This window comes from Grampus griseus, assembly GCF_964374135.1.
Source record: "Grampus griseus genome assembly, chromosome: 13".
In the NCBI taxonomy this organism is placed as follows: Eukaryota; Metazoa; Chordata; class Mammalia; order Artiodactyla; family Delphinidae; genus Grampus; species Grampus griseus.
This window is the reverse complement of record NC_139007.1, coordinates 46,088,456-46,116,271: the sequence shown is the minus strand read 5'-3', so window position 1 is coordinate 46,116,271 and position 27,816 is coordinate 46,088,456. Positions and strand designations below refer to the sequence as shown.

General features: G+C 38.5%; 1 protein-coding gene across 1 annotated transcript in view; it reads left to right on the top strand.

Annotated features, from left to right (window-relative positions):
* Window positions 1–27,816, top strand: part of ROS1 (ROS proto-oncogene 1, receptor tyrosine kinase) — a gene marked incomplete at both ends in the record, with an annotated part of 112,291 nt that overhangs the window by 26,478 nt on the left and 57,997 nt on the right. Inside the window, 15 exons of the mRNA XM_082669025.1 lie at window positions 2,321–2,522; window positions 3,472–3,548; window positions 5,022–5,144; window positions 5,310–5,494; window positions 6,241–6,338; window positions 8,362–8,858; window positions 10,258–10,470; window positions 11,220–11,330; window positions 12,471–12,649; window positions 14,822–15,013; window positions 18,465–18,565; window positions 23,273–23,490; window positions 23,818–23,978; window positions 24,360–24,504; window positions 27,024–27,286. Coding sequence (XP_082525151.1) covers window positions 2,321–2,522; window positions 3,472–3,548; window positions 5,022–5,144; window positions 5,310–5,494; window positions 6,241–6,338; window positions 8,362–8,858; window positions 10,258–10,470; window positions 11,220–11,330; window positions 12,471–12,649; window positions 14,822–15,013; window positions 18,465–18,565; window positions 23,273–23,490; window positions 23,818–23,978; window positions 24,360–24,504; window positions 27,024–27,286 — 2,765 coding nt within the window. The remainder of the gene's footprint in view (window positions 1–2,320; window positions 2,523–3,471; window positions 3,549–5,021; window positions 5,145–5,309; window positions 5,495–6,240; window positions 6,339–8,361; window positions 8,859–10,257; window positions 10,471–11,219; window positions 11,331–12,470; window positions 12,650–14,821; window positions 15,014–18,464; window positions 18,566–23,272; window positions 23,491–23,817; window positions 23,979–24,359; window positions 24,505–27,023; window positions 27,287–27,816) is intronic.

Below are 27,816 nucleotides of genomic sequence, written 5' to 3'. Positions count from 1 at the left end.
GGAAGGTTTTGAAGAAGAGGAGTAGTTGATTTGAGTACTCCTTAAAAAGATAATTTTGGCCACTACACATGGAATGGATTGAAGGAATGAGAGAGACTGGAATGTACAGAGGTAGTGAGATCAGCTGGGAGGTTATTATAATACTTTAACATTTGATTAGAGATGATTTTTAAAAATAGTACATATATTGGGGCATTTTCTGATTTCTTCTTTCAAAGTTGTGACTTCCATACCAGGAAAAGGATTCAAGCCTAGAGCCTGTTAGGGAGGTGAATGCCTGGGGCAGACACTCAGGGAGAGTTGCCTGGTGCTCTCACCCTTAGAGTTAGCTGAGGGGACGTGGGAGGACTTATTCCAAGCCAGACGTTATATGTCCCTACCCCTCGTTCTGGAGATTCAGCTGTGTGCAGAGACCCTCACTGTGAACTAGGCCTTGGCCAGAAGCATAGCTAGATAGCGGATGAAGCCGGTTGGGGCATTTTCCCTCTTCTCTGATTAGTGCTCTCTTCTTGCTTATCAGATTTTAGGGTATGTGTGGCACCTCTGCTGACTGTTCTCTGACTATCCTTGGGACCTCAGGTCAGACACTGGCCTAGGGTCATATTCGACAGGTTCCAGATCCGAGCAGAATACGTGGATCCTTCTTCATTCAAAGCAATGCCTCGTGTACTCCAATAGTGTTGGAACATTTTCCAGTGCTGGAGACATACCGTGGTCCAGGGCCCAAGGCTAGTCAAATCAAAATAATGAAGAAGGCAAATTTTGCTTTCCATTTCTGGGCGTTTCTCTGGATATGCAAGCCCACATACCCTCCAGGTGTTCCAGTCCTCGTACTGAGGGTCTTTTCCATGGATAGCATCGCATGCCTCAATTCTATCTCACTTTTTTTAGCCACATCAAAACTTATAAAGTTATCTGTTTCATGTTCCATCACTTCATGATTCTTTTCTTTTTTAGCTATGGGAAATATATAATTTTTAGATGGTATTACTGCCTTTTAATCGGGGCCTTTATGAAGATAATTTCTTAATCAGGTGGAATGGTTACCTTGCCTAACCTGACCAGCCTTTTCAGGGACGATTTTTGTGGGGGCGATTTGGACAATAATCACAGTTCACCATGGGACATCTACATGCTTGAAGTGGAGCAGATCATGTCTGTCTGGGCACTGACCCTGAAGAGTTAGTTTTTCTGACATCCTGATTCTGATTCACTGGGAGATGATTCCTACTTCCCTGTTCACCAGGGTGACTGAGTGCATGGAGCAGAGGAGTGATGTGATGGTATTTGTGTTTGCTAAAGCTCAGTCTGAGAGTTGGGGAGGAACTGTATCAGAGAAAGGCTGAGAGATCAATTAAAAAGCCTTTTTAAAATGCAGCCAATGCGAGGGCTGAACTGTCTCTTCTCTCCCCACTCTAAAGGGTCAGGGGTGACGCAGAGCACCTGCCAAAATTGTTCCGAGGCAGAGAGACTACTGAAGAGCAAAGTGACATCAGTCTGTCTTTCTATGGAAAGACGAAATAAAAGGGTGTGGTTTCAGGGCGTGGGGGGTATGGAAAGCAGGTGGAGACATGGGTGGAAGATAGGCTGTTAGATCATTTGTTTTCCTTTCTGTTCTTTGTCACCTGGGTAGCTCCTAAAGTCTGTGGGTGAGCGCTTAATTAGAGAATGCATGCTCCTTTCATCCTTCACAAGGGAAGGGATGTTGCTAAGGCACAGAAAGCCTGGGTTCCAGGGGACCTTGGGAGCTGGGGGAGGAAAGTACAGTCTAGGTCAGCAGAGCTGATGCCAGCAAAAGTGAAGCAGACTGTTCTAATTCAGGCTTATCTAAATCCATATCTTTAGCTGGAACTAGTCCGGCCACAGCACTCTAGTGAGGGAATAGGCCCCAGGACTTACTTCTTTTAACTTGTGTTAATCATTGACTCCAGTTTATTACAGATTCTCTTCTCCTTCCTAACCTGGTTCCATCCCACGTTTCAACGTGTTTAGGTCTCTGGAGATTTTTGACCACTTTTTTTCTAGAACATTTATCCAATTTGCATACTTCCACATTTAATTTTATTGCATAAATTAGAACTGAGGAAAATAACATTTGAAAGAGTCCCTTAGGAAAGTAGTTAACTGGTATCATTTAGGGATCAAGAATTGCAGCTCATAGATATATTACTATCTTCTTTCTATCACTTCTGTGAATATTAACAAAAATACTTCATTTATGCTGTTTTCAAAAAAACAACATTTTTTTCCTATCCTATTTACATTTTTACATTTTTCACTGTATATTTTCTGCTCACGATGTCACCATTATCTCTTCCAGTTCCTGAAACTGCTCCTCTCATTAAAAATATTGAAAGCTCCAGTCCGGACACGGTGGAAATCAGTTGGGCTCCACCTCAATTCCCAGGTGGACCTATTTTGGGTTATAACTTAAGGCTGATTAATAAAAATCAAAAGTTAGATTCAGGGACACAGAGAACCAGTTTCCAGTTTTACTCCACTCTACCAAATACCACCTACAGGTAAGAATTAAGTGGTGCAGGAAAAATGTAACTAGCATGCAAAGGGGAAAGGTGGGGGGTGGTGGGGGAGGGATAAATTAGGAGTTTGGGATTAACATATACATACTACTATATATAAAATAGATAACCAACAAGGACCTACTGTACAGCACAGGGAACTCTATACTATGTACTAACCTATATGGGAAAAGAATCTGAAAAAGAATAGATATATGTATATGTATAACTAAGTTGCTTTGCTGTAGACCTGAATCTAACACAATATTATAAATCAACTATACTCCAATATAAAATTTAAAAATAGTAACCAGCATGGGTACAGGCATGATATTATTTAAGAAATAGGGCTAAAAAATAGTTTAAATGTATTTTGAGAAGTCGCATTGGCTTTGTGCTGTTGGTTTAAGTTACTGTGGTTTTCCTCAAGTTTTTACGCTTATTAGATTACACCATCCTGAGCAAAAACATTTGTAAGTATTTCTATTATATTCAGAGATAAATGTGGGCTAATAAATATGGGCTTATAAATATTGGCTAAAAAAGACATTATAAGCATCATAAATATCATTGCTTCATTTAATCCAACATGAAAAAAGTAAGGAGGTAAAATTCTGTTAATGGTATTTTTGTATTAACTGTTAAGGGGATTATTTTATTATTGTTAGCTTTTCCAGCATTTACTAAGACCTCTTTAAATTAGGGCATGAATGGGGGTCATGCAGATAGCAGAGTTCAGTTTTTGACCTCTGTGACCCTGAACTATTTTATGGGGAATGCAAACAAGGATGTGATTGATGGTCATTTTAGTGCTAAGCAGTGGCACCAAGTAACTAGATACATGCATTGCCACATCGTCCTTTAAATAGAAATGTTATTGCTCCTTCTATTTTTATCTCATGTTCACACCATGCCATGTAAAATACATCTCTCCAAATCGTTTTTGGAATAGGTTTTCTGTTGCAGCAGTAAATGAAGTTGGTGAGGGGCCGGAAGCAGAATCTAGTATTACCACTTCATCCCCAGCAGGTAGAGACTGGGGATGCGCCTCCTGTTACACGGAACTGAGGGGGTGGCAAGGGTGGGTTCAGATCTTGGAGGTCCTGGGTCCTCTGGTGCTCCCCAAGACCCTACTGTTCTGCCCAAATGGACACTGTCTTCTGAATACTTGATAAGTTTTCAATTTTAAATGAGTCCCAGTATTTGACAAATAGGAGTAAGTTGTTTGATCTAAAGTTTCCACGTCGGAATTTAAAAATTAAAAAAAAATTAGGGATTAAAAAAATGGCTTCAAGCAAACCCCTGGTTTCAGTTAAAGTCACTAGTGATTATGACTCTCATTTACACACTTAGGGGATACATATATTGTTTCTGCCCTAACCTCCACCTTATATCATGTATTATCATTTAACACAGACCAGATATCTTTTTCTTCCAGTTTCCTTAAGGTTTTTAAATATATCTAAACTTAATAAGTTACATTTTACCATTCTGAATATTCAGTCTACCAAATTGGCTTCTGTTATTATTTTGCAAGTACCATTTTTTTTTTTTTTTTACTTCGGCATTTTAACAATTGCCTTGAGAGATTGAATACTTTCTGCATGATGCCCACGTGAGCAAAATGATAAAAGAAAATGCTCTCTAAGAAGCACTGGAAATATTTTGGGGAAGTGAGTTAAAAGACTGGAATAACACCCAAAGATTCAGAATTCTAGGAGTCTGCTCTCCGTTTTCATGGGAGCCCCATTTGCTGACTTGACTGCCCCGTCCTCTAAGCTGCACACGCCTATGCCAGTGGGGAGTGAATGTCATCTATCACCAGCCTTTAGTTTATTTTTTGGGGCTGTTACTACACTCTAGGAAAGGAGAGGTATTTTTGTTATGCAAGAAGCATCCAAAGGGCGAGTTAAATATAGAGCAGGCTTAAGGTTGTTGTTACCGTGATTATTGCATAACATTTATTAATTACACTAAAAGTGTTCATCAACACACACTCCATCAGTCTCCAGTTGAACAGGATGTCAGGGTTCTGTAGTCCTCACATTTCATTACTACAGACCTTTCTCCTGCCTCAAAGGGAGATAATTAAAGACAAAACAGAGACAACCGAAGTTTGTCCATATGTGTGTGTTATGCAACAACCCGCTCCAGCCTGGGCTGGACCACCTCCACCAAGCAGTCAGATTCCTATGGTGGAGGAAAATAAGCCGAGCTCCTATTTGGGCAAGGCTGTTGAGAACAGTGATCCCGCATGGGATGTTATTTTGAGGGCATTTAGGGGCACATACCCAGAAATCCTACTTGACTGACACTGTACTTCTCATCCCCATCACAGAATGTGATTTGTACTACAGTTGAAATACCCCAGTGCCTTCAGAGAAAATCGGACCAGCCTCTTTCACGTGCTAGTCCCCTTGTTTTGAAGGGTGGTATTGATCTTTTTTGTGTCAACGTGCATATGATTGGTCTGTCTGTCTAGAAAGTGTGTTGTTGTTTTAGTTCAAGAAGAGGAACGGTGGCTCTTTTTATCCAGGAAAACTTCTCTACGAAAGAGATCTTTAAAACATTTAGTAGATGAAGCACATTGCCTTCAGCCGGGTGCTACACACCGTAACATTACAGGTCAGTGTAATAGAGAAAAATGTTTCCTTAGTGTGAAAAGAAAGATCCAGGTTGACTTCAGTTTGAATCCCTTTATTAAGGATTAAAGAAATAAATTCTCTTTCAAGGAAGTGTTTTGTCTGGTTGTTACCTAATAACACACATGTATTTGCATGGCTCTTCCAGGAATATCAGTTAATGTCCACCAGCAAGTTGTTTATTTCTCTGAAGGAACTCTCATATGGGTGAAGGGAGCTGCCAACATGTCTGATGTGTCTGACCTGAGAATTTTTTACAGTGGTTCGGGATTAATTTCTTCCATCTCCATAGACTGGCTTTATCAGAGAATGTACTTCATCATGGCTCAACTGGTTAGTCTGAGAATTTAAAGTAAACAACTTGATATTGATACTCTAATGCATATCTTGGTATATTTACAAATAAACATAATTCTTTCATTCAATAATTAGTCACTGAGTGTTTACTATGTTTTAGACACTGGGTTAGCAACGAACCATAGATCTAGCCTATAGCAGGGTCTAGACTTTACCTAGTACTAGTCCTGACCTACCATTAAATCATCTTTATTGTGATTTTTCAGAGCCATGAGTTTATACTAATGATAATTCATCTTCCATAAGACAGTGGTGGTACCTGAATTATCACTAGATAAAACGGCCAATCATAATCAAAATCAGCTGCGAGCATTGTAAATTGTATAATAACCATGGATAACTTTAGTAGGTCTCTGAAAATATTGTATTACCAAACCTTTGAGAAGACACAGTTTGCTGTGTTTCAAGTTTCCTTCTTTTAAAGGGACAGGGTGGTCACAATCACTACGGCTGGAAGCCCCTAAGCTTGGAAACAGCTTAAATATTAATAAAAATAGTTGAGTGCCTCTGTAAGCCAGGAAAATACGTACTCGTATTTCACGGATACCAAGAGGATATAAACTCATTAGGATATAGGATATGACACTGTCTTTTAAGAACTTTTTTATGTTTTCTAAAAGTGCTCTGTGACTAGTGAAATTCTAAATACAGAACAGTTGCTCAAGCAATACGTGTTGGTCAAATTGAATAGACACTAATTCTACTGATGTACTCTTCTCTAGGTATGTGTCTGTGATTTAGAAAACTGCTCAAACATTGAGGAAGTTACTCCTCCCTCAATTATTGCACCTCAAAAAATCGTGGCTGATTCATACAATGGGTGAGTGTTAGTCTTGTAAATGTGAATTCTCTTCCTTTGGCAAGAAACTTGGGGAAACTTGCTTGCTAATAACATCCTAGTACCAGATGAGCCCATCTATGTATCTGATTTCACATTTAATTAAATCCAGGCAAAGTTTTTTCATTCTTATAGAGCCAAGAGGAAATTTCATTCAAACTTGATCCACTACTTCTCTAGGTAAGTAGTTTTTCCTTTCTCCTTCACAGTAAAATATGGGCTTATGGGAAAGACCTCTTGTCTGGGACTCCGGGGCCTGGTTTCTCGTCTTGGGTATATCAATATTTTATGCATGACTCAGGGTCTTATTCCCCCTCGATGCTCCCCATGAGAAGCCCTTCCTGCCTCTCTTTCGTCTTTTCACTGCACCATTTTCTCTTGCTGAGCAATTCAGCACCTGTTCATTTTTCTGGTCTGGTTCTCACATCTATCAGGAGGCTGGTTTAGAAAGAACACTGCTACCATCCACTTTAGGAAACTGAAATTGATAGCTAATAACAAGTTAAAATTTGCCATTACAAATCACTATGCTTCCCCCTGCCACAAATGAAATGGACACATTTTAGCTCAGTTGTGATGCTAAATTGTAGTAGGACTTCAAGAAAGTAACTTCGGGTCTATGACCTTTGCTTTATCCTCCCATTCGGGGAAGACAATAATACTCAGTTGGGGTATTTTGAGGATGAAATGAGTTATTCACTGTGAATGTATTACATGATCTCCACATGCTCACATGTGAAGGATGAAAACATAGGAAGTTATTTTGGGGTTATTATTTCATAAATATAATCAGATAATTACAGGTTAGTAACCAGTAAGCAAGGCCAACATTTGTAAGACTAAACATTTTTCTTTCTTGTAGGGATAAAGTTGTTTTCATTTTGAATGAAAAAAATATATAGCCCATAGCACTTTTTATCTTTCACGAATTGACTTTCTTACTCATTATTGATTTAAAATCAAGATTTTCTATTCATATTCTTTCATAATTTACCAGATATTTATTTTAATGTTTTAAGCTTGAGTGAATTACTGAATTACAGGATTTTTTTTTTTTCTTTTAAAACCCTGTGATGTAGGACAAGTCCTTTGGACTCTTTGGATCTTATTTTCCTCATTTGTAAAAGTCTAAGATCCTATGAAATGAACTTTGTTGCTGGCAGTTACACGAAATGACTCATTCTGAGGATAATGAACTTCACTCACTAAATCAGTCGCTCAAAATACATCTCAAAGAGGTCTTTGGTGGCTCTTTCTTCCACTAGGATAAAACTGATTTGTGCTTAGATTTTGAAATATGACTAGAAATTATAATAATAATTATTCAATAATAGTTACCAGGCACTTAATATGTGCTTCTAAGTGCATTACTTCCAATAATTCATTTAATTCTTGTTCAGCCGTATGGGATAGTACTTTTATTATCCCAATTTTATAGATAGGAAAGCAAAGCACAAGTTGATTTATCGACCGCCCACGACCATCAGCTGTTTTGCGCTGGAATCAGTATTTGACTTCTTGCTCCAGGGCCTGTCTTCTAATCATCTCCCTATACAATGATAGAGTTTCTGTAAAAATCAAAACTTTTAGCAACCCTTTTTATGTAGTATTCCTGAAGAATTTCAGGCAGATGAAATAGTTTATTCTTCTGATTAAAAACAGTTACCATTATGCTGTTATCTTGCACCACTGAATTATTCACTCACTGAGTTTGTACTTATTATAAAACTCTTCCCTCTCCCCCATCCCTGCTGCTTCTCTCTCTCACCTCCGTCCTCCTCCCCCCACACCCAGCTCTCCTCACCTTTCTTCTCTTTTTCTTAAATGACTAGAGCATATCTTTAATAAATACCTTTACTACTTTGCACCTTGGGAAACCCTGTACTTATCCACTCTGGAGATACCTGGTTCTAATTGCCCAACAGGATAAAACAATGTGCTGAGGCATTGTTGCTCCTTCACCCTTGCACTGAATCACACCAGGCTTCTTTTGCTCCTGTGTCAGGTATCTCTTTTATCTTCTGAGAGACGGCATTTATAGAATCGATCTCCCTGTGGCTTCTGGTCGGGGCTCGGAAGTTGTGCGTATTGTGCAGAGTGGCACATTAAAGGACTTTGCAATCAAGCCACAGTCCAAGCAAATCATTTACTTCAATGACACCGCCCAAGTCTTCATGTCAACCTTTCTGGATGGCTCCACATCCCACCTTGTCCTACCTCATGTCCCCTTTACTGATGTGAAGAGCTTTGCTTGTGAAAACAACGACTTCCTGGTCACAGATGGCAAGACTGTTTTCCAACAGGATTCTCTGTCTTTTAATGAGTTCATCGTGGGATGTGACCTGAGTCACATAGAAGAATTTGGGTTTGGCAACTTGGTCATCTTTGGCTTGTACACCCAGCCACACCCGCTGCCGGGCTGCCCACAGCAGCTCTCAGTGCTGTTCGGCTCACACCAGGCCCTGGTTCAGTGGAAGCCCCCTGTGCTCGCCATTGGAGCCAGTGAGTGCCCTGTCCCCAGCCTGGAGACTGGCCTTGCTGCAAGGAGAGGAAAGCTTGAATGGCTTGACCTGGCGACTCAACTTTGAGAGCCCATATGTGATTATTTAGTCATCAACTCAAAGCACTACTTAGTGCTCTCTCTCTCTCTTTCACACACACACACACACACACACACACACACACACACACACACACACACACGTGTTTATACGTTTGTTCTACATTTATCAGTTTTGCATTAAGAGAATCTCTATATTTCATCATATATGTCCCAACAGAATGGGTGGAGCATTTATTGAGTGTCTCCTTGGAGTCAGGCACTAACATTCCAGTCTGAGGGAATGCATTAGCCAGGGGGACGGAGATTTGGGTTGAGATTATGTATCCAGGGAGATCTTGCATGAATTTGAGCCTAAAACTCTCTGGACTTGAATTTTCATCTCTGGAGAGGCAGCATGTGTGGTGGGTATGCAGGTGGGCTCTGGAGCCAGCCTGCATGGATTCAAAGGCTGGTCTTGCCCTTTTTTAGCAGAATGACCTGGGCAAGTTACTTAACCACTTCATGCATGTTTTCGCTACTGGAATAAAAACATTAATTATATACTTCTATGGGATTGTCATACAGACCAAATTAAGATGCACAGGTAGAACACTTAGAACAGTGTCTAGCACAGCTGCTGGCAACTTTTTTCTATAAAGGAAGGACTAGATAAGTAAATATTTTCAGCTTTGTGGGTCATATGGCTTCTGGCATAGCTACTCAACTCTGTCCTTGTGGTATGTAAACAGCCATAGATAAAATGTAAACATGTAGCTGTGGCTGTGTTCCAGTACACTTTTATTTACAAAAACAGGCAGTGGGCCAGATTTGGCCTGTGGGCTGCCGTTTGTCAACCCCTGGTCCCCTAGAGTATCTAGCAAACATTGGCTATTTTTTTACTTTAAGACTAAGTTAATTATGCCTGTTTGCTGTATAGGTCAAAGATGGCTGAAAATGAATTAGCAAAAAAAAATTCTTTTGTATTGTTTGGGCTTCTAGAAGGGAGATGCTCTACCAACCCTGGAAATTATATTAGAGATTCATCATTAAGCATTTGTTTATTAGGAGCTTGTATAGAAAAGCCCTCCGACAGTTCTATGCAGCCAAGCATACAGCACTGACGGGGGAACAGTGGCCTCTGATTTGCTGGGCATGATGTCTCCTTTGATGGAACAAAATGAGTGGGTGGGATGACCACTGTCCTAGTCACGTCACCAAGTTAACCCTGGTGATTACGGGGTAACAGGCCCAATTATCCTTTCACTCAAGGTGAAGCTGTAGATAAATTTACTGACAGTCCTTTGTTTGCCCTTGCTGATGTCATCCTCATCAGTAACATTGTTTAACTCTTCCAATTAGGCCCTTCCGCCTGGCAGAACTGGACTTACGAGGTGAAAGTATCAACCCAAGACTTTCCTGAAACCACTCACGTGTTCTCTAATATAAGTGGGACCATCCTTAATGTACACGACCTTCAGAGTGCTACGAAATACAAGGTTTTTGTGAGAGCAAGTTCTCCCAAGGGGCCAGGCCCTTGGTCAGAGCCCTCAGTGGGAACTACCCTGGTACCAGGTGAGAAAATAGTCTTGATTTAGGGAGTGATTCTGACAAAAAGCCTTTCTCCCTATGTCCTTTAAAATTTCTCACCTTCAATGTGGTAAAAAAAATTAGAATGAGAGTGCGTTGACCCCTTGAGGATGTGTTTATTATCTGAGATTAGGAAAGCAAATAAAGCATTGTGTGACATTTATGTTTCTAACCTGCTCTTTTAAACTGTCCAAGATATTTTTTAACAAACAATATAATTCTCTTCTTCTTCATGGTTTTCTCCTTTCTCATGGTTTATTAAGCAGTAGCACTCCTTGAACTCTGAAGGTCTTGGCGAGAGAAGCTGAGGGGCTGTGAATTATGTTGAATTCTATCCTCTTGGTTGAAAAAAAATGGAAAGATAACTGACCCATTTATACTACTGTTGTTATCGCAATCGATTCTGGGTGCTCTGAATAGGACCATGGCCACCAATAGCTAAAGCAAAAAAAAAAAAAAAAAAAATTCTGCCATGACCATGACATTGCTATAGAGGCAACATCAGTACACATTTCTCTCCACATTCAATTACAACTATTTACACAAAAATCAGAAAGTATGTTTAATATGATAGATAATTCTTTTAAGCAGATACAATTACTCATATTATTCCAGAGTATTTTTCAAAATGCTCATTGACTTTATGAAGGAAATCTAACGTATAAATGTGTACCTAAAAAAAGTGTGTTTTCTGTGATATTTCTTTCAATTTTTTTTTTTTTTAAACCAAACAGCTGCAGAGCCACCATTTATCATGGCTGTGAAAGAAGATGGGCTTTGGAGTAAACCATTAAATAGCTTTGGCCCGGGAGAATTCCTATCCTCTGATATGGGAAATGTATCAGGTAAACACCGAGTCCCCTGTACACTTGGATGGCAGGTTTCTACTTGTAAGACTTCTTGAGATATTCAACCAATCAAAAGGATTGCGTATTTTAGTATTAGGTCAATAATGAAAGGAAAAAATATTGACTGAACTATACTGCCAGTGACACTATTAAGAAAATGTCTGTTCTCAAGGAGGAGGGCCATTTATTACTCCACAAAATGTAGTTATTTAATGATTTATGTCCATTTCAGGAAGGCTTTGATATACTTCTCATGTATTTTAATTTCTCAATGTTGTCTCACAGTAACAGCCTAACTTGTTCCATGAAGACAGCTATAGTTAAGTAATTTATTATGAGTTTGCTGTAAGACTGGAACACAGAACAGCTATGTGAAGTTCTAAATCAAGTATAAGAAAGAATTTCATGACAAAGAAGATTAAGTAATGGTATCTTACTTCAATGGCATCTTCTATAATTTATTATTATTTATTTATTATTTAATGGCATCTTCTATAATTATCTAATTATTAGATCTCTTTGTTTGGCTATTAAAAGTACCACAGCATTTCTGACCAAAATGAGTTGGACTTAGGAGGCGGTGTGGTACTAATAGAAAGAACGATGCTTTGAAGTTGTCTTGAATCTGGTCTCCTCCTCTTTTCACCTGTGAGACCTCGGGCAGAATAGATAATTTCACGGAGTCTTCCGTTCTCCATGTCAAAAATGCGGATGGGGAGTTCCCTGGTGGCCTAACAGTTAGGGGTCTGGGTTTTCAATGCCATGGCCCGGCTTTAATCCCTGGTTGAGGAACTGAGATCTTGCAAGCCTCACAGCACAGCCAAAAAAAAAAAAAGAAAAAAAAAATGGGGATGATTTCTACTTTGTTTTGTTTTAAGAGTTGAGTGAAATAGGTTAACATTGCCCAAGACAATGTTTGGCAAAGAGGAGACACTCAATGACTATTAGTTCCTCTCTCTAGTTCCAGGGGTTAAGATTTTGGGATAAAATTCTTGACAGATCCTTGAAGTTCTAGTGAGTATCTATGTTAGTATATGCTTTAATGTTATGTTGAGGTGCATGTATGATTTGTTGACTCTCCATGTTTACGCTAGCATGTATGAAAAAATAACTGCTACCAATTCACTTTGTTTTGAGATATGGATTGGTATAACAACAGCCTCTACTACAGCGACATGAAAGGTGATGTCTATGTGTGGCTGCTGAGTGGGACGGACATCTCAGAGAATTATCACATACCCAACATTGCAGGAGCAGGGGCGTTAGCTTTTGAGTGGCTGGGTCACTTTCTCTACTGGGCTGGAAAGACGTACATGGTAAGTAGAAGCCTGGCATTCTGGATGCTCTCGAACAATGCCCACCCATTTCAGTGACTGGAATGTAATTTTCACAATTTTTTTCATACTTGTGTACCACCTCTGCTACTATTTACTTAGTATTTGTCTCTAAGCCTACTCACTTTTTAATTAAAACGTATTTAGGTATAAAGGAAATTTTATATCACTATGTGGTGTATTTGTCACATATTTTCAATAATATGTTAAAATAAATATATTAAAATGTTCACCAGTGGGTCAGTGTCCTAGGGAAGATGGCACACTCCAAAGGCATGATTAAAAGAAACTAAGTGAGGAGACTATTTTCAAAGGTATCTACAGGGCTAAGGAAAATGAACAAAGGATGGTGAAGCATGCCCTGGGCAAGCAAGTGTGGGAGGCTATTCCTGCCACCAGGCATAAAGGGCAACGGAAAGAAGGGCAAGAATGGTGAGGGCTGTAGCTTTAGGGGAGTTGCTGACATGAAAGCCAGCCACTGCCAAAATGTATGGTCTAGCAAGGAGTGATATGGGGGTACCTATGTACCCCTATCCCTCTTTTCTTCTGGCATCTGATCTTCTGCCAGTGCTTCCATTGGCTGAAACTCTCTGGAAGCCAGAGAACAACAGAGCTAGGTTGGTGTAGTCCATTGATATCAGGCTCAGGGGGCACAGAGGAGAGTGGAGAGTGGATTTGGGGGCAAGATGAAGACATCCCGTGCATGGCGCACACTGAAATATAAGACGGTTGCTGATGAGAACACTGGTCTAACAGATCAAGAAATATGGTACGGAAATCGTTTTCTAATCAGGAAGGCACGCGTCCATTCATTTATTTACTCATTATCTGTTACCAATATGTTTAGAGTCTTGAGAATAGGCATAGTAGAGAATATGAAGAAAATAGACAACATGCCTCTGCTCTGTTGAAAAAATATATCAGCTTTGTTGAGATATAATTCATGTACCATAAAATTCACCCTTTGATTGTATAAAATGCAGTGGTTTTTAGTATGTTCAGTGTTGTGCAATCATCACTACTTGCCCCTGCTCTTTTCATGACATAAAAATACATTCATGGGGCTTCCCTGGTGGCGCAGTGGTTAAGAATCCCCCTGCCAATGCAGGGGACACGGGTTCAAGACCTGGTCTGGGAGGATCCCACATGCCGCGGAGCAACTGAGCCCGTGTGCCACAACTACTGAAGCCCGTGCACCCTAGATCCCGTGCTCCGCAACAAAAGAAGCCACCTTGATGAGAGGCCCGCGCACTGCAACGAAGAGTGGCCCCCACTAGCCGCAGCTAGAGAAAGCCCACGGGCAGCAATGAAGACCCAACGCAGCCAAACAAACAAGCAAACAAACAAACAAACAAAATTCATGAATTAATAGAAGAAGCATACAAAACAATGTATTTAGAAGCAAAGCAATATGGTATAGTCTGAATTCATAAGTGCCAATGGCCTGTAGGCAGAATGGAGCTAACTGAGGTTAATCAGAGAATGCTCCCCAAAATGGGTTAGTTTGAAAATAGTTTTGAAGGAGGAAGTGGAAGAGTGGGATAAAAATTGGTTTCAAGTATTTGCTCTGTCTCTTATAAAACAGTTCCACTCCTTGAAAAATTACTTAACTTCTTTGAACCCAGTTTACTTGTGAAAAAGTAGGAAATAGAAATCATTTACAGGCTTAATGTGAGGGCTAAAAGAGCTAATATTTTAAAGATTGAAATAAAGAAGTACAGTGCCTGGCACACAATAGGTACTCAATAATGATAGTAATTAATATTATGGAGATATACTGACAGGAGCAAGGAGAGAGACATCACCATTTATCAGGAGTATACATCTTCTTTGGGAGCCTAATCAAATACATTTTTATGTGTTGATTGGATGTATGATTAGGAAGGGCAAGCATTTTAACTCAAAATAAATGTATCTCCTTTCTCTTTAGAGGTATGAAAAGGAGTAAGCTTCCTTATAACCTCTAACTTTCTTATAACTTCTAACTGTTATGTTTTCAAGGCTAGGCACACTACCCAGCACAGAGTGCCAATAACTACTTGTGGTTGAACAAATGAATGTATGAATGCAGTAATTTACTAACAATTGCAATAAACTATTCAGAAATCATGATGCCATTTGAAAATCACTAACTGACATGACTATGTTTTGTAGATACAAAGGCAGTCTCTGTCGACAGGACACACAGACATTGTGACTCACGTGAAGTCGTTGGTGAATGACATGGTGGTGGACTCAGTTGCTGGATATCTCTATTGGACCACACTGTATTCAGTTGAAAGTACCAGGCTAAATGGGGAAAGTTCCCTTATACTGCAGGCACAGCCTTGGTTTTCTGGGAAAAAGGTGAAAATGAAAAATAAGATCTGATCATTTAATAGTACTAAATAATGCTGTTTTATAGTTATGATAATACTGTTTCTGCTTATTGTGAGTTGTTCAGGTGGAATCTGAAAAGAAATACTGTTATGGTAAGATCTTGGTATAACCAGACTTTCTCTAAGTCTTATTGATTGTCATAAGTGATTAAATAAATTAGAATATAATGTGGAGATTTTTATAGTTTGCTTTATCTTGAATGGACTCACACTTTACGAGCATTTTAATTTCCGTCTGTTTTCATAGTCTTTAGGAATTCTTTGGATATTTTAGAGCTTCTTCTTGGGTGATGATTAGGTGTTTTATTATTTTCAATCAATTTCTGGTACTGACTGCTCTAAAAACTGTGTAAATCCTAGGACAGTTGACTTCTCTGTGTCTGTTTCATCTGAAACAGTTGACTTCTCTGTTTCATCTGAAACAGTTGACTTCTCTGTGTCCCATTTTCATCTGAAAAATGGGAATATTAACAATTGTCCTACCTCTTAGGGTTGTTGTGACGATTAAATGAGATAATTCATGGGAAGTAGTGAGAATAGTTCCAGGCACATGGTAACCACTCAACAGAGGTTAAGCTTGTATTCTGTAACTCAATCGAAAAAATACCCTGATATAGAAATGGTTCTAAAACAAATGATATTTTTACTTCCTCAACTTCTAGAAGCAATACCTATTTTTCTTGATCCTGTTTAGCTACCCTCTAGCAACCCATCTAAATTTCTGAATTTTGTTTTCTCTGATCATCATAATAATATATGTCTACTGTAGAAAATTTAGGAATTACAGAAAAGCATGAAGAAGAAATATATCATTTATACTATTTCTATCTAGGATATTTCTTAAAATTTTCTTATTTTTTTTAAAGCCTTTTTTGTTGTCAGTAGAGATAATACAGATGTATCAGATCATTTATAAACAAACAAACAAATTGTTGAGTCACTGATCCTCAATTCCATAGGATGTATCAGTTATAATTCCTAAGATTGGCATCTACAGATTATAACACAGATATTTAAAAGAAATAGAAATTTACACACCATATCCAGAGATTAATTATTCCTGTCAAATAATGAAATAATCCCTTAATTCTATTTTAGAGCCACTTGAGTACATGTTTTATGTCTCCATAAAAAATGTCAGGGGAAAACCTTTTTCTGTGTAAAAGCATATTAAAGGTAACAGTATATCAGGAGTAACTTCCTATTCATCCCCAAGACTTTGTCAGTAATCTCCTGCTGTCCTGATCTTGTCGTTTGAGCTTTTTCTACTCAGGATAGCTCGGGAGTGGCCCTGGGGACTTTTCTGTAAATGAGTGAATCATTAGATTTCTCAGCATGTTTGGGGAAATACACTTTTCTTTAAAATCCACTCCAGATACTCTCACAGGCTGGCTAATGTTGTGCCTACTTGTGCAAATCTGTGTTCTGGTTCCGTGGCTTGTTTTATTCATCTGCCTCCATTAATGCTAGTAGGTGTTTTGAAGGTAATATGTTTTGCACCGAGCAAAGCGCTCCATCTCACTGTCATTCCTTTCTGTGTTACTCACAGATTTATCACGGAGTATAAGATACTTTGCAATCAACGGTGTAATAAAATAGTTAGCCAATCATTTATAGAAAGACTCATTTGTGCGATGAAAAGGGAGAATGAAATGAGAAATTCTTTTAAAGTGAAAAGATACTTTTTGCCACATCTGATGTGTCAGGCTCATAGTATATAGTACATTTTACCAGAGGATTAAACTTTAAGGTTTTTGTTTAGATCAAAGGGATTATTTCCTACGTATGGGAGTTACTAGACATAACAATGGTTACCAAAGATTTATGGGACAGCCTCTGACACTGCTTAAATATGGGCCCAAATGGCTGGTGTAAAGGAATGGGGTAATGATCCAACACCTGAATTTCACTTATAGCTTGAACAGTTTGTTGTATTCCAGCAAAGGGAGTTGTAGAAACTCTTTTTTAAGAGATAAAGTGGAGTTAATCTGTAATTTGGAAAACTCTAGTGCATCTCATTATAGACAACCGAACAGTATTAACTTGGTTTCACTTTAACTGGAAAAATTATCAATAAATCTCTTTTAGCCTGAAGAAAGGACATAATTCAACTCCCGAAAGGCTAGGAATTGCTAGAATAGTTTTCTACCTTTTGGGAAAGGAGTACGTTGAGCTTTCTTGAAGATTGAGGGCTGTGATTTACGTGACTACTGAAGGTTCTTGTGGCCACGGGTCTTGAGATTATTTCTTTGTAGCAAGCCTTGGGTAACTTGCCAGCAAGTATGTTTAGTTGTTGGATACTTTATTGTATTCTTTTTACATTTTCCACTGGCTCATCTTTTTGTTTATATGCTGTTGTATCTTGCTAAAGATACAGTCATCAACTTTAATCCTATCTGATACCTCTCAGCCTCTGGGTCTGCTATAGAAAGACTCTGCTATTCTGAGGTCAGACTCCTAGCAATCTCAACTCATCTGAAAAATACCTAGAAAGCCAAAGAAAGCAAAAAAGATCCTTTGGATTGTAACTTCTATCTCAGGCACCTTATTTCATAGGAGAAACAGTCTTCCCTCAAGCCTCACGTAGTCAACTGGATGTAAAATTAAGACATAGATTGTAAAAAGAAGACAAAGAAAGAGTAATAAGAAGTAGTTGTAAGATGTCAGCTGGAAATAGGACTTTATATGTACATGACTCTATCCAATTATATCACATAAAAACCCTGTTTGTGTTATATTTTAGAAAAATATCAGGATTTTTTGGTTGTAATTAACAGGAGATATAATTTTAAATGGTTTGAACCACTGGTTCTCAAACTTGGGGACACATTGGAATTACCTGGGGAATATGAAGACATACTGGAGACTGGATACCATCTCCAGAGATCAAAATTTAACAGGATGCAGACTGGGAATTGAGATGTTTAAAGAATTCCACAGGTAATTCTAATGTGTAGCAATTGAGAACAACTGATTTAAACAACGATCAAATTCACTGGCTTATGTGGCTGAAGAGTCCAAAGTTATGGCTAGCTTTAGACAAGGCTTTACACAGTGGCTCAAAGTCCCTCATTCAGTAGGACCTGGAGTGTGGTTGAAAATTTGTATTTGTAACAAATTCCCAGATGATGCTGATGTTGCTGGTCCAAGAATCAAACTCTGAGAACCACTAGAGATAAGTATATAGAAGTGAATACTTCTTGCCATTTGGGGATTTTTAGGAAACCAGTGCTTATATCAAAATTATGTAGTAATAGACATACTCATATAATATTTATATTCAGTGAAAGGCAAAAATCACTGAGTTTATTATTCCAAAGAGGATGTTAAAGAGAAATCTGTAGCTTAAGTGTGACATAATCACAAAGGTATCCTTAAACATGTATTTGATTTGTTTTCTTTCCATATTTTCTATTTAGGTAATTGCTCTAACTTTAGACCTTAGTGATGGGCTCCTGTATTGGTTGGTTCAAGACAGTCAGTGTATTCACCTGTACACAGCTGTTCTTCGGGGTCAGAGGTAAGTAAGATTGAAGGCAATTGGTTGAGAATAAGAGAACAACTTGCTCCTCAGTTATAAATGATAGTGCATGAGAATTCATTTATTCTTCCAATAAACATTTACTAATTTTCCACTGTGTTGCAGGCATTGTGCTTGTAAGGAAAGGTAAGTTTTTAAATAACTAATTACCGTAGGATATGGTGAATACTGTGATAGGATGTAAAGAGAGTCCAGTAGAGGCACTGAGGAGAATGCCCCTCAAGAGCCCAGGAAATGGGTGGATGGGTTTTTCTGCTTCTTAATATAGTCTCCAACTATGATTATAGATTTGCCTATAACTCTTTAGTTGACGTATCTGCATGCTTTGTATTTAGTATTGTTATCTATATACTTGATTACATTGTATTTCCTTTTATTACTATAAAATATCCTCATTCATCTATGGTAATATTCTTCATCTTAAAGACCATTTTGTCTGATAGTATTAGGAAAGTCATAGCAGCTTTCTTATGCTTAGTGTTTGCATGGTACAGCTCTTTATATCTCTTTACTTTCAATTTTCGTCTTTACATTTAAAAGGTGTCTCTTGTAAACAGCATATAGTTTTGCTTTTTTATGCAGTCTGACAATTTCTGCCTTTTAAGTGGGGTGTTTGATTCATTTACATTTAATATAATTATTGATATGTTGGGATTTAAGTCTACCATCTTGGTGTTTGACTTCCATTTGTCTCATCAGCTGTTCATTCCTCTGTTCTACTTCTCTGCATTTTTGAGGGTAAATAAAATACTTTTTTAGTATTCCATTTTATCTCCTCTCATAACATTTTAATTATGTGTATTTATAATTTTCTTTAGGTTGCTTTAGAGAGTAAAATATGCATTTTTAACATTAAATATCTTCAACTTACCACAGTCATATTCAAAATATTCTTACTTCATAAATGATTTTAAAACTTTATGGTGATATGTTTCCAATTATTACCCTTCACTCTTTGGGTTCTTGTTGTCATATATTTTACTTTCATCTACACTCTAAAATCCATGTTCACTACTATTTTTAGTTTAAACAGCCAATAGTTTTTAACTTCAAGGAAACAGTTACCTATCTCAAATTAAAATACAGGACATAAAATCATTAAAGAACAGCAGTTAAAGGGAGAATTTAGAGGTCATATTATTACATAGATGAGGAAACTGAAACCACAGATGTGTATAAATTTGCCGATTGTCACATGGTAAATTAGAGAGATAGGAAAAGGTTAAAGTAAAACAAAAGGTCCTGCTCTAGGGCAGAGATTTCTAATATTGGGTTCTTGGACCCCCTAGGGAGTTCATGGAGGGCTTCAGGTGGTGTGTGAGTGCTTGGAAATTGAGCATCCATTCATTTCATCAAATTTTCAAAAGAGTCTAATCTTACGAAGACCAAGAATTTGTGCTCTATGAAGACAATGTCAAAATTACTTTTAGATTAAAAAATATATATTTTTTGGTTTATGGAAAAACTCTTAATCATAGAGACTATAAAAAAGGAGTATATGTTTATAAACCTATAATGCATACGAGCATAAACACAGCAAATCTGATTAATCATTTATTTCATATCAGCTATAACATACAGTTCTCGTTCGTTTCCCAACTGTGAACCATAGAAAACTGGTTGTTCCCTTCCCTAGAAATGTAAGATACTGGCAATGTGATTGTCAAAAGAATCTGTCTGTGAGATATAGATGGTGTTCAAAGTGACAGTGTCCTGAAGGATTACGGCTCACTCTCTCTGTCTGTACATTCCAGAGGACAGGCTAGCTGGCGTTGAGAGCCCAGCTCCTCAAGTGTCCAGAAAAATCAGTACTACTGGATTTACCAGATAGAGGAAGGAAGTTTCTCCTTTAAAAATGCATTTCCTTATCTCAAGGTTAATAATTTTCCTTGTCTGCATGCCCAGTGGAGTGCAGCAGATCTTGACAAGGTTACACAAAGGACAGGCAATTTTGCCCTCCACGTAAGACTTGCCTTTTTATCACACTGGGGGAAAAAAAAGCTGTACATAGAGACAGGGATTCCAAAGCCATCTTACAAGCAGAAATTTTTTCCTAATATATAATCAAGCTTCCTTCGTCTGCATTTTAAGTTCCTCACCTCTAGTCTAGATCAGCACTGCCCAATACAACTAATGTGAGCCACATATATAACTGTAAATTTCCTGTTGCCTCATTTTAAAAAGTAAAAGCATATAGGTAAATTATTAATGAGTTATTTGTATTCCTTTTTCATATTAATTCTTGGATAGCTTGGGTGTATTTTACATGTACTGCACATCTCATTTTGCACACTAAGTTTTCATAGGAAATACTTGATCTGCAGTTAGATTTTATAAAATTTACAATTGAAAAAGTTGATTTACGTACCCAAGTTTTTCCAAAATATTTAAAGTTTTCCAGTAAATCATACATATGATTCATAATATATAAATCAAATATTAGCTTAAAATTTTAACCTAAATTAATTAAGATTAAATAACATAAAAACTCAGCTCCTCAATTGTAGTAGCCACATGTCAAGGGCTCAGTAGTCACCTGTGGCCTAGTGGTTACATTACTGGACAGTGTAGTTCTAGCATAGAGTAGAGATGAGATTAGCTGTCTGCTGTCGTTCAGCATATTCAGAACTTGACAACTGTAAGCTGCCTTTCAAACTGCTCTTCCCTTTCCTATGTACAGCCATTCCCTTTGGTTTATTAAAGAATGAATCTATTACCGACATATATATATAATCTATAACAACATATCTGTCTTGGAGGTTGAAAAAGGCGCATCTGTCATAAAAGTTCACGCATATTTAGTCATGTCAGGACTGAGTATATTGCTCCAAAGGAGCCTACACCCTGCTGTTCCCTCTGCCTAAAATGGTCCCCAAACCCAGTTCTCTTGGTTACTTTGTGTTCAGATTGCATGGCTCAGCTTAAACATTGTTCTCTAAGAGTGGCTTTCTCTGACCAGACCCCATTAGGTCTCCTTGTTTAGGAGCCCACTCTACCTTTCCTTTTACAGTGCCATTCAATGGTGTAGTTATTTGCTCATTACCTGCCTATTCTGCTAGGCTGCATAGTTTATGAGGGCAGGGATTGTATTTGTCTTATTTACCACTGTATTCCTAGTGGCCAACACAGAACTAGGCACCCAACATTTGCTGAACGAACGAATAAATGAGTAAGCCCTCAGTAGAGTAACCTCAGCTGACCTCTATACACAGCTCATGCTTCATGGAAGGGTTTACCTTTTAATGATTTTTTTGTTGTTGAGCTTTGATTTAAATCCAGCTCTACCTGTCTGAGGACTGAAGGGTTTGAGGTACTCATCTCCTGTAAGTGAGGAAGTTGTGCTGAAATTGCGATGAACACCAGATGGCAAGAGTTTTCTGACCAGCCCAGGAGATATTTACAGGAGAGGAGTCTTCAGCTGGAAATGAGGGGCAATCCAAGCCAGTGACAACTAAGGATCTCCAGTCTCACCCTGCAGGGAAATCTCTGCCCTGGGGATTGTTTTGGGAATGCTGAACAAACGACCTGTGAGCAAGGCTAACATGAACACATTCACAGCATCTAGGCTGCAGCAGCTCTGTGTGTGGTCCAGAAGGGCCAGCCTTCTCAGGCCAAGTGCATCCTGCTTGGTGAGCTTCTTTCCATATGGAATTAGGTTTTATATACCTCACCAAGGTTACTGGAAAGTTCTAATGAGAAGTGGAAACGACAAAGTGTAAAATTAGACAAGTGGGTGAAAGGCCAAAAGGCAAACCAGGTGCTAGCTTCACATCTGAGTAGGTATGAATAAAGACTATTTTATGAGAAAAAGGACTATGGGAATAGTACTAGTGAATATACTTTTTCTTTATAAGTCTGACACCTCTCAGGTCCTTGGAGGTAGTTTCAGTTTTCTCAAGGAAGTATTATGAAACTCTCAAAACAAAACTTTTATTTATTTTGATTTTAAGTGCCATACTTTTCTAAAGAAGGGAATGTCAACACTTTAAAAAAATTTAGAGAAATCATTTTAAAAAAGTGAAATAACTGCTCCAAAAGGCTGAGAACATTGAGATAGTTATTGTGAGAACCAGACAACTGGTGTAATTTTAGAAACAACCAAGCAGATTTTTAAAATAAAATTCCTTGTCATTGAGAAAAAGACTTTAAAAGCAGTTTAAAACAATAGTCTGTTTCCTTGAATTCCCTGGTCTGAAACGGAGCATTTGGACTAAGCTGTGGAAGTTGATAAGTATCGTTGAAGCAACAGACAGTTGTGAATAGTATAAAGTGAAGGACTAAACAACCTAGAATAAAGAATGGTGAGTAAATAAGATGACTAACCAAGAATAGGAGGAAGGCATGATGCAATGAGGAGAAACAGATCAATGGGTTGTGCCTTTGATGTAGGGTAAAAAAATTTTTTTGATAAAAATCACAAGGATTTATTAAAATCGGTGTAACACTCTTGCTATTGCAATATCACATTCATAAGAAAAACCCTAGGAAATTTGCTTTCGGTATACTTCATATAAAATGTAAAAATCAACTTAATATGGAATTAAGAAGAATGACAATTATTGTTGCAAAGTATTTTCTCTTTGTTTTCAAACACACACACTCACAAACACACATTCTCTCCAGTACTTGAATGCATCAGCCCTTACCCGACTCCAGACAGAAATACTAATTGACGTCCTGTTTCAGCACTGCTGGGGACACCACCATCACAGAGTTCGCAGCCTGGAGTACTTCTGACATTTCCCAGAACACATTGATGTACTACAGTGGTCGGCTCTTCTGGATCAATGGCTTTAGGATTATTACAGCTCAGGAAATAGATCAGAGAACTAGTGTCTCTGTCTTGGAACCAGCCAAATTTAATCAGTTCACAATTATTCAGACATCCCTCAAGCCTCTGCCAGGTACGATATTTTATTCCTTCATAACCTCTCTTCTCCATACTTTCTGTTACATAAATGTTAAGGTTGGGGTTTTTTTTTCTTTAGAATTATGTTTTAAGAGTAAAAAAGGCTTTAGTAGTTTCTGTTAATTTGCTTGCAGTCATTTGACTCTTAACCCAAATTTATAGCCTGAAACAGTCAGAAAAAGATGATTTTCAGGATACGTTAAAGGAAAGAAAAATTTTGTTTTGGTTCTAATTGTTAGTAATTTCTATTAATCTTCCATGTATCTGTGATAATTGATAATCCTAAATTCTTTCTTTCTCTATTGTTTCTTTCATCCCATAGGGAACTTTTCCTTTACCCCTAAGGTTATCCCAGATGCCATTCCAGAGTCTTCATTTATGATTGAAGGAAATGCTTCGAGTTTTCAAATCCTCTGGAATGCTTCCCTAGCAGTGGATTGGGGTGTAATTTTCTACAGTGTGGAATTTAGTGCTCATTCTAAGGTATGGCATTGGTTCTAGTAACTTCCATTTTTCAAACAGAGTGTACCATCTGTGTCAGCCCTGCCCACACTGATTTGCCACTTTCTTTACTTAGCCAAGCTCATCTCCCTCACTGTTCCTGTAGCATTTGATTATTAAGATTATTCCTGAGAACTCCTTTTTATAGCCAGTCTCTGACTGCTTTGTGGTTAGTGTTAACCACTGGTGTGTTAGATACACTGGTCCTCGTGGAACAACATGGAATTTACCAACATTAGTGTTTCCAAAATTGCAAGGTTTAACTTTACATGTGAACCAAAGTTTGAAGATTTTAGTTAATTAAGAATAAAAGATGTTATGATTCTCTACCTAAGAAAATAATGTTTTGTGCTTATATTTTAGTTCCTGGCTAGTGAACAACATTCTTTACCTGTATTTACTGTGGAAGGGCTGGTGCCCTATGCCTTATTTAATCTTTCTGTCACTCCTTATACCTACTGGGGAAAGGGCCCCAAAACATCTCTATCACTCCGAGCACCTGAAACAGGTACAGGGGTTAAAATCTCTTTAAAAAAAAGACAGAATCTCACCTTCATGATCTAGAATGGATAGTTAATAATTTTTAAAAGTAACTTTCAGTTTTGCAGATGTGTTTAGATTCAATACTCTTTAATGACTTTTTGGAGATTAGAATAGCACCATTAAAATAAATCTGCATAATTTATTCCTAACGAATATCTCAAAGATTTCCTAAAGACTGTTTCACTTGACTGTAATGATATACAGTATGTATATAATGCAGAAACATGGTTCAGGTAATTTGTGAGATGCTTCATAAAGACAAAGGGGATTTAAGAACAGTAAAAATTTCCTGGAAGGCAGGTTTACCAGGAGGTGTTCTCACAGATGGTAACTCAGAATCTTCTGTAGGTGAATATCGATGTCTAAATTTTTTTTAAATGTATTTAATTTATTTATTTTTGGCTGCGTTAGGTCTTCGTTGCTGCGCGCAGGCTTTCTCTAGCTGCTGCGAGTGGGGGCTACTCTTCGTTGGGGTGAGGGGGCTTCTCACTGCGGAGGCTTCTCTTGTTGCAGAGCACGGGCTCTAGGCACGTGGGCTTCAGTAGTTGTGTCGCACGGGCTTAGTTGCTCCGCAGCATGTGGGATATTACCGGACCAGGGCTCGAACCCACGTCCCCTGCATTGGCAGGCGGATTCTTAACCACTGCGCCACCAGGGAAGTCCCTCTAAATTTTTTAAAAATGTTTTTCTTTGGAATATATTTTTAAAAAGGAAATTACCCACACCTTTACGTGTGTATATCACTTTAAAGTGTACAAAGCGCATTTATATATATCACTCCTTTATTAAACATTTATTACATCCCTATCATGTGTCAGAAACATCACTGTATCATTTCAGTGACCCTCAACATCATTGTATCATCTCTGTGGTAGGTAGGACAGATGTTATTATCTTGGTTATGCTAAGAGAAAATGGAAGCCTAGGAGTTGCCCAATGTAAATTAGCTAGTGAGTGGCAGGGCTGGGGCTTAATCTGGACTTTTCACTCTAGTTTCTTCAAATTTCCATTCAGTCATTTTTGCAGACACTGGCGAGTGATCTTATCATGTTGATTTAATTTATATAAACTTCCTAGCACGGGACCTGGCAGGCAGTAAGAGCTCAATAAACAGACATACGTTCACTGTTGCAATTTTTTTTTAAACTGTTAAGATTTTATCAACAATATTTATCCATGAGTCTCATAACAGGAACATAGTGGAGCCTGGGCAGGTTGTGGAGCAGTTAGCATTTGGATCCAGGTATGCTCTCTTTGAGATTGTCTTGGGATGGCAGCTTTGGTTGGCTTCTTCTGTGGAAATGGACTTGACTATCAGGGGATGCACTGGGGGCTAGGGGCCATCAACACTCTGAAATAAGGAAAAAGGATAAGATTTGGCCCTTGCCTTCGGGGAGTTTACAATATAGTTGGAAATTATTCAAATTGACAACTATTTATTAAGCACTTACTGTGTGCCAGTCCTTTACTAGATTTGGGGGGATTTAATAAGGAATAAGAAAAGGTGCTTTCTCTCTGACGGAGCTCATAAGACAGTAGAGAGATAAACGCAGACGCTGCTAATGATAAAAGAAATAAGACAGTGACAACTGAGTAGCAGTGGCATAGAGTGAATAAGCAGGCTATGAAACCTTCACCTCTATCAGGCTGCCTCTCAGCATTCTTATGAGAGGGCCATACATGCAGGCTTGGATGGCTGGGGAAGGCCTTTGGGGAGTGGAAACTTTAGCTGGGCTCTAAGGCATGAAGCAAGAAGAGGTTTATCCCGTGTAAATACAATGCAAGAAGGTCTGGGGATTGGATAACGATGTGAGTGTTGAACATTACGGAGCAATGTGATTGGAGTGGCAGAGTGGGAGGGGACCTATGGAGGAATCCTAAGAAAGAAGAGGGATGTCTTGGATGGAATGACTTGGAAATCAGGCAGAGGAATTTCTCTGGATTGACAGAGAGAGAGAGAGAGAGAGAGAGAGAGAAATTAATTAAAGGATTGGGAGAGGCTAAATTTCTTGATGTGGCTCCAGAATAGATGGCAACAACTAAGCCATACTCTCAGAGAGGCTTCACGGTGAGAGGGCCTAGATCCTGGATATGCTGTATTTTACACCCGGAACTGGCTGAAGGCTGGATATAGTGTCTTCCTTCCTGGTGACTGCCATTTCCGCCTCCAGAGTGAGAGTAAATACTGTATTTTATAAGGTGAACTAGCCAGCTTCCATGTACACAGACCACAGATGAGAAAGGTGTGCCTCAGTGGTAGTAAGTAGGATTTGGGTTGGAGAAAAGGAAGATTTGCAGAAATATCAGGATAGGTTCCTGAAGAAATCTATGGAATATTCTCTCCTGAAGATCTTTAAGAAGAAGATAGATATACCTTAACTGTCAGGAATGAGAAATATCTATTACTCAGTTGCTCTGCACCCTCATCATGAGTGGTAGAAGTTGACCTCGTATTGTTTTCTGCCCTGTGTCTCTGCTTTTCAGTTCCATCAGCACCAGAGAATCCCAGAATATTTATATTACCAAGTGAAAAATACCACAATAAGAATGAAGTTGTGGTGGAATTTAGGTGGAATAAGCCTAAGCACGAAAATGGTGTGTTAACAAGATTCGAAATTTTCTATCAAATATCCAACCAAAGCGACACAAACAAAACATTCAAAGACTGGATTGCTGTCAATGTCACTTCCTCAGTGATGTCTTTTCAACTTGAGGGTATGAGTCTTGGGTACAGTGTTGCCTTCCAGGTATGAGAGTGAAAACAGGGATACAGGGGTCTGAATAGTGTAGACAAAAGGTGGATTAAAGGACCAGGTTAAGAATTCTGCCGCTCTGTCAATAATTTCATGTACGCTGTGATCACAGAGGTCAAGTGGACAGCAAAGGTACAGAAGGGAGAGGGGACAGCTAGGGTAAAGGACATCTTGACAATTTTCTTGCTTCCAGATTCAGAACAAACATTATTTTTTGGCTCCACCACTATAGGCCGTGTACCACACTAGGTGCTTTTATATTCATTATCTCATTTGATTCTCACATTGTGAAGAAAAAGCCATGTCCCTGGGTGTACCAAAGCTGCGTGGTTGGGAAGTGGTGTGCTACAGTCTAGCTTCTAGAGTCCTTTCCACTATATTACATCAACTGCTGGAAGTCATCTGGATGCCCCCGATTGCAGCTACTAAAGGAAATAAAAGCTGAGGGTCTGGGTAGTTGACATCTCACATTTATCACCTGGCTGCGGAAAGAGGAGAAAGTCGGAGAGAGTAGGAGTCAAAAG